This window comes from Numida meleagris, unplaced genomic scaffold (assembly GCF_002078875.1).
Source record: "Numida meleagris isolate 19003 breed g44 Domestic line unplaced genomic scaffold, NumMel1.0 unplaced_Scaffold250, whole genome shotgun sequence".
Taxonomy (NCBI): domain Eukaryota; kingdom Metazoa; phylum Chordata; class Aves; order Galliformes; family Numididae; genus Numida; species Numida meleagris.
In genome coordinates, this window is record NW_018364306.1 from 317,142 (window position 1) to 323,573 (window position 6,432).

At 69.6% G+C, this 6,432-nt stretch overlaps 1 protein-coding gene across 1 annotated transcript in view; it reads left to right on the top strand.

The window, feature by feature from the left end:
* The window catches only part of DCTN1 (dynactin subunit 1), a gene marked incomplete in the record, with an annotated part of 40,821 nt that extends 34,411 nt beyond the window's left edge, over positions 1 to 6,410 (top strand). Inside the window, 15 exon segments of the mRNA XM_021382596.1 lie at positions 450 to 618; positions 1,003 to 1,071; positions 1,370 to 1,432; positions 1,517 to 1,666; positions 1,999 to 2,160; positions 2,450 to 2,581; positions 2,674 to 2,802; positions 3,107 to 3,249; positions 3,398 to 3,564; positions 4,298 to 4,312; positions 4,744 to 4,877; positions 5,301 to 5,490; positions 5,835 to 5,911; positions 5,995 to 6,084; positions 6,185 to 6,410. Coding sequence (XP_021238271.1) covers positions 450 to 618; positions 1,003 to 1,071; positions 1,370 to 1,432; positions 1,517 to 1,666; positions 1,999 to 2,160; positions 2,450 to 2,581; positions 2,674 to 2,802; positions 3,107 to 3,249; positions 3,398 to 3,564; positions 4,298 to 4,312; positions 4,744 to 4,877; positions 5,301 to 5,490; positions 5,835 to 5,911; positions 5,995 to 6,084; positions 6,185 to 6,322 — 1,828 coding nt within the window.
* Positions 6,411 to 6,432: the final 22 nt, after the last annotated feature.

A 6,432-nucleotide genomic window follows, 5' to 3' on the forward strand; every position in this document is an offset into this window, starting at 1 on the left:
CCAGCACCGCGCTGTGCCACCCCGCTCCTCTGCGGGGGCTGGAGATGCTCGAGCAGCTCCAGGATGGCAAAAGCCACAGGGAGGCCCCGTTCACCCTTGGGGGGGGGCACTCACCTCTGTTGTAGCCTCTCCCTCATCTTCCTGCAAGAAACGGCACGTGGGAGACTCCATCTCCAGCGTGCTGCTCCTTGCCGTGGCCGTGCGGTTTGGCCAGGAGGAACCCTTGCACTGGTTGCCCTTCTCTGCTGCATCAGCTCTTGCTGAGCTCGGCTGTGCCTGGGGTTCACCCCGTGGCCCCCAGCCCGGCTGTCCCCATGCCCCGCTTTCCTGCAGGCGTGCTGACTCCTGCCCAGCTGTTGTCCCAGGGTGCTGGGAGGCTGGCACGTGGCAGCACAGCCCTGCGTTGCCGCTGTCCCGGCTGCGCTGACCGCGTCCGCGTTGCCCCGCAGAGCCCTGAACAAATGCAGCGTGGAGGTGTACAAGAAGGTGGGGATGCTGTACCCCGAGATGAGCGTGCACGAGCGCTCCCTGGACTTCCTGATCGAGCTGCTGCACAAGGACCAGCTGGACGAGACGGTCAACGTGGAGCCGCTGACCAAAGCCATCAAGTACTACCAGGTGGGTGCACATGTCAGCCCTGGGGAGCGTTTTGCCTTCAGAGCACGCGGGGCTTGAGCCTGTGACCGGTACCCGGGGCTGTGCCCTCCGTCCCTGGGAGGGTCCGGCAGAAGGGACGCGTTCCCCTGCGCTGGGATTCTGCAGCCCCGTGCCGTGGGTCGGGGTCGTTCGAAGGCGCCAACTTAATTCAGCTCTTTGGGGGGCTGGGTGCTCACCGGGCTCTGGTGTGGTCCCGTCGAGAGTTTTCACTTCCAGTTGAAAATGAGGGCCAACTCCGTGTTTGTGCTGGTTTCCTTTTCATGCGTCCCCTCATTCGGTTGGCGTGCTTGCCTGTGCGGAAACGCTCGAGGGGCGGCTGACCCGCGCCGATCTCTTTTCGTGCAGCACCTGTACAGCATCCACCTGGCCGAGCAGGCTGAGGACTGCACCATGCAGCTGGCCGACCACATCAAGGTGAAGTGCTGCACAGCAGCCCACTGCCCCCCCCCCTGGGTCCCGTGGGCTGGGGCTCAGTCCCTCGGCTCCCCCCCCTCGCAGTCACCGCTCGCAGCCGGGAGATGGAGCCCGGGGCGAGGGGAGAGGGGTGGGCCCTGCAGGATCCCGCGTGTCCGGGGTGCTCCGAGCTCCTAGGGGAAGCCTCCAACCTTTCTCCTCCTGGAAAACCCGGGGTCGGCGCAGCGCGGCGTGCAGGGGGTCTGACCCGAAGAGCCCGGAGCACCCAGCTCACGGCGCCCGTCTTTGTGCCCCGCAGTTCACCCAGAGTGCCTTGGACTGCATGGGGGTGGAGGTGTGCAGGCTGCGCGCCTTCCTGCAGGTAGGAGCGGGGGGCGGGCGCCGCGGGGCCTCGCTGGGTGCCCCCAGCCCCGGCACATCGCCGAGCTCCTTCCTCTGCTCCCAGGCCGGGCAGGAGGCGTCCGACCTCGCCATCCTCCTCAAGGACCTGGAGACCTCGTGCAGCGACGTCCGGCAGTTCTGCAAGAAGATCCGGCGCCGCATGCCGGGCACGGACGCGCCGGGCATCCCGGCAGCGCTGGGCTTCGGGCAGCAGGTGCGCTGCGGGAGGGCCTGCATCCCTGCTGCCACGTGTGGGGACAGAGCACACGGTGCCCCACCGGGGCCAAGCAGCATCGTGCTGCTCCGGCAGAGGACGTGGTGCGAGCGGGCTGGGGTGCAGGGGCTGTGGCTTCGTGCTCGGGGCGGGCATGTGGACATCGTCACCTCCTGTCCAGCCTTGAGTTTCTTCCAGCCGCTCGCGATGTTTTCCATCTTCCCAGTGATGCCTGCTCTGTCAGAGCGGGGCCGGGGGGTGCTCTGCGTTGCCCGGGGGTGGGGGCAGCCCGTTGGCTTCCCCCCCTCACCCCCTACTGTGCTCGGCCCCAGGTGTCGGACACGCTGCTGGACTGCCGCAAGCACCTCACCTGGGTGGTGGCCGTGCTGCAGGAGGTGGCCGCTGCCGGCGCGCAGCTCATCGCCCCACTGGCCGAGAACGAGGGGCTGCAGGCGGTGAAGCTGGAGGACCTGGCCTTCAAAGCCAGCGAGCAGGTGGGCAGCCGGCCTCAGCCTCCCCGAGCGCCGCGCTGCGGCGAGGGGACCCGCATCCCCGCTGTGCTGCGGGGCTGGGAGAGCGGCACGGGGCCCAGGGGCACGCAGGGATGGGAGCGTGGCTGGGGAATGCCCCAGCACGGAGCGCTCCGCTCCCCTGCCCTGTGCTGCGCCTGGCTCTGCTCTGCAACCCCTGTGGCTGTGAGGTGGGGTGGGGACTGGGGGGGCTGGGAGGTTGCGAGCTCGGCTGAGGGCTCCCTGCAGCGTCCTCCCCCCCCCATCCTTGCAGATCTACGGCACTCAGGGCATCAACCCCTACGAGTGCCTGCGCCAGTCCTGCAGCATCCTCATCGCCACCATGAACAAGATGGCCACGGCCATGCAGGAGGGAGAATACGACGCCGACCGGCCGCAGAGCAAGGTGGGCCGGGCTGCGGGCTGGGCTGCGGGCAGAGCCGTGCCCGGAGCTCCGCCACCCAATTCCGTATCGTCTCCCTCCGCTCCCCGCTGCAGCCCACCCCCCCCGCCGACCTGCGGGCGGCCGCTCTTCGGGCTGAGATCACCGACGCCGAGGGGCTGGGGCTGAAGCTGGAGGACAGGGAGACCGTCATCAAGGAGCTGAAGAAGTCCCTCAAGATCAAGGTGAGCTGTTAGCGGGGCAGTCTGCCAGCTGAGGGCTGCGGTGCTGCCGCGGGGCTCACGGTCGTGCCCCTCCTGCCGCGCTGCTGCCCGTGGAGCTGCTCTCTTGCAGCCCGGTGGGTCCCCAGAGATGCTGCAGCCTGGTGCCTTGCTGCAGGCGCTGCCCGCACCGCTCTGGGCACCGGGGATGCGGCAGCGTGGGCAAGAGCTGGGATTTCTGGGCAGCCCCCGCTCCGGGCACTTCACGGGACTCTCCCCAGCGCCCCACAGAGCTCTCAGCTCCGATTCCTTCCCCCCCCTGCTCCAGGGCGAGGAGCTCAGCGAAGCCAACGTGCGCCTCAGCCTCCTGGAGAAGAAGCTGGACAGCGCGTCCAAGGACGCCGACGACCGCGTGGAAAAGATACAGACGAAGCTGGATGAGACCCAAACACTGCTCAAGAAGAAGGAGAAGTAAGCGCGGGGCGGGGGCCGCGGGGCCGGGGCTGTTAGGGGGCCCTGGGGCTCAGGACGGCCCGCGGTGCTGGAGGTGATGCGGGGCATCTGCGGGGCGGCACGGGGTGACCTCCGCTCAGAGCCGTGACCGCGTGCGCTCCTGCAGGGAGTTTGAGGAGACCATGGACGCCCTGCAGGCCGACATCGACCAGCTGGAGTCGGAGAAGGTGGAGCTGAAGCAGCGGCTGAACAACCAGTCCAAGCGCACCATCGAGGGGCTGCGCGGGGCCCCCGCCTCCGGGGTTGCCTCCATCGTGTCCGGCATCGCAGGAGGTGTGTGACACCGGGCGGCTCCGCAGCCGTGGGGAGCTCACACGGGCCGGGAGAACGCAGCAGAGCCCCCCCGTGAGGAGCTGGGGCTGCCCTGGGGAGACGGAGCCCCAGGGCCACTGGCAGGGTCAGGGCAGGGGGGGGGCAGGAGGTAGCGGAGCAGCAGTGGGGCCGTGGGGAGGGCTGGCAGCTGGCACCTCCGTGTCACTCGTGGTGGCAGGCCCAGCTCCACGCAGGGCTGCAGGGAACCGTGCTGGCATTGCCAGCAGCGCCGGCTGCAGGACAGCGCGTGGTCGGAGCTGTGAGCTCCCTGTCACCAGGGGGGCCCTGCCACCAGCATGGCAGTAAATGTGGGGGGTCCCAGTCTGGCTCCTGCCCCTTCCAGCCCCCCCGGGCTGGGTGACACCGTCACAAGGAGGGCACAGCAGCCTCGTCCTCTTGCTGTACCACGCAGCTCGCCGGGGAGCAGAGGGCACCCGCCTTTGGGATGCGGCTGCTCCGCCGTGCCCCGTGGGGACGCAGCAGCTCCTGGTCCCCGCGCAGCTGCAGCCTCTCCCTGTGTCACTGCAGCCATGAGCTGCAGCTCCGGGCATCCCACTGTGAGCAGTCACGGGGCACGGAGCGGCACAGGGCGCAGCTGGGGGCAGAGCTGCCATGTCTGCAGCTCCTCTCAGCCCCGATCCTCGGCGTAATTCCTCTTCTTATCTCTCCTCTGCCTCCTCTCCTCGCACTGCAGAGGAACAGCAGCGAGGTACGGTAGCGCAGCGTGCTGGTGCTCCCAGCGGTGCATGCAGGGGGGAGCGGTGTCCTGCGGCACGCAGCATGCTCCGGGGTGGGCGGCAGCTGCAGCAGGGGAGGGTCCTGGTGGCTCTGGGGCCGCAGAGCTGGGGACGGAGGGGCTGCACTGAGCGTGGGGCCGCAGGGTGCTGGGCCGTGTCCGCGGAGCCCAGAGCGCATCGCTGGGAAATGGCAGCGGGAGCAGCCGGGGCTGCTATGAGCGCGGTGTGCGGTGCGACCTCTGTCTGAGCAAGACTTGAGCGCGTCCGTGGTGCCTCCAAGAGCTCGGCTGCGGGCGGCAGCGGCACAGGTTGTGGTGCTGAGCTCTCTGCGTGCCCGGCACCCGCCGTGCCGTGCCGTGCCGCACCACCCTCCATGGGTGACACCGCTCGTCCCTCCCCGCAGGTGTGGGTGCCGGGCAGGCGGCCGGGGGCGGCGCGGGGCCGGTGCAGGTGAAGGATTCCCCCCTGCTCCTGCAGCAAATCGAAGCGCTGCAGCTCTCCATCAGGCACCTGAAGAACGAGAACAACCGCCTCAAGGTGAGCGCGGGGCGGTGGGACAGCAGGGCAGCGGGGCCACGCTCCGTGGGGCAGATGCCGTGCGAGGCGGGCAGAGCCGGGTGCTGGTAACGTGCTGCCGCTCCGGATGGCGCCTGGTGCACGTGGGCAGCATTTGGTGCTGAGTGAAGTTCTGGGAGGAAACGGGCAGAGCAGCAGAGAACCTCATTAACTCGAGAACGTTTCGCTAGCGTTAATTCGCGGACGTGTAATTACGCAGATTGTGATGCATCACTGCAGGGCTGTGATTGTAGCTCTTGTACCCAGCGGGCACTGGGCAGCGGTGCTGGGTCCCCCCCTTCCCAGGGAGCGCGGGGCAGCGCCGCCACCGTGGGTACCCCCACCCCGGGGAGCTCCATCTGCAGCCGTTTCTGAGCACGGTTTTGTGCCTTCTTCTCATCGCAGGGCACGCAGATGAAGCTGGAGCTGGCCGGGCTGAAGCCACTGCAGGTGGCCAAGGTCTCCCTCCCGCAGACAAAGCAGGGCGAGGGCCCGGCCGCGCTCACGCTGTACCGCAAGAGCACGCAGCTGCTGGAGACCCTGTACCAGATGAGCACCAACGCCAAGGTGGTGGACACCAAGCAGACCAAGTCAGGTGAGCCCAGCGGGGACGCGCCGGGGCTGAGCCCGAGGGCCGTGAATGCCGTCCGTGTCATCCACTGCCCCACTGGTGCCGTGCACAGCCCCAGCCCGCCCCACGGCCCTGCCTGCCAGGCACCGGGATGGGTCACAGTGCCACGCAGCTTCCTCTGCAGCCCTCCCGTCCTGGAGGTGTTTGCGTGCCGGGGGCTGGCGCGGCACCAGGGAGGTGCTGCTTCCTGCTGGGCCTCAGCCTCCCCCGGAGCCCCTCGGCCCCCAACCTCCCCTGGCGTCCCGGGGTGCTCTGAGCGCAGGGGGAGGTGAGGGCCGGGACCAAGCGCTCACCCCGCACCTCCGCAGGACGCAGCGCGGCCGCGCGGCTGCTGGAGCAGACAGCCCGGCTGTGGGCCATGAAGGGCAGCATCGAGGCGCTGCGGGTAAGGAGCGGCGGGCGGGCTGCGGGCGGGGGGAGGGGGGAGCGGGGGCCGCGGGCGGTGCTGGAAGCGGTGGCTCCGCGCAGGACGAGGCCATGCGGGAGATGGTGCAGCAGCAGCCGGGCGCCGGCGTCCCCACCAGCTTCGGCGTGTTCCCCTCCTCCTCCTTCCTGAAGGTGAGCGCGGTCCCGGGGGGCTCCGCGGGGCCTCGTGGGGCTCTGTGGGGCTCGGACCCACCCCCCCCCCCGGCCCCACCGACGCCGCTCTCTCCCGCAGGCGCAGCGCGAGAAGGAGCAGGGCTTGACGCGTTTCGGCCGCGTGTCCATCCCGTGCGCACCGGGACAGGGCCGGGAGCAGCGCGTGCTGCTCACCCCGGAGCTGCTGCTCCAGCTCCAGCGGCACTTCGTGGCGTAGGGCCCCCCCCGAGCACCGCGTGTCCCCCCCCGGCGGGGTAACGCCCCGTCCCCCCCTGCCACCCAATAAAGCCTCGTGCAGCCACGCGGCCCCGCGCCTTCTTTCGGCCG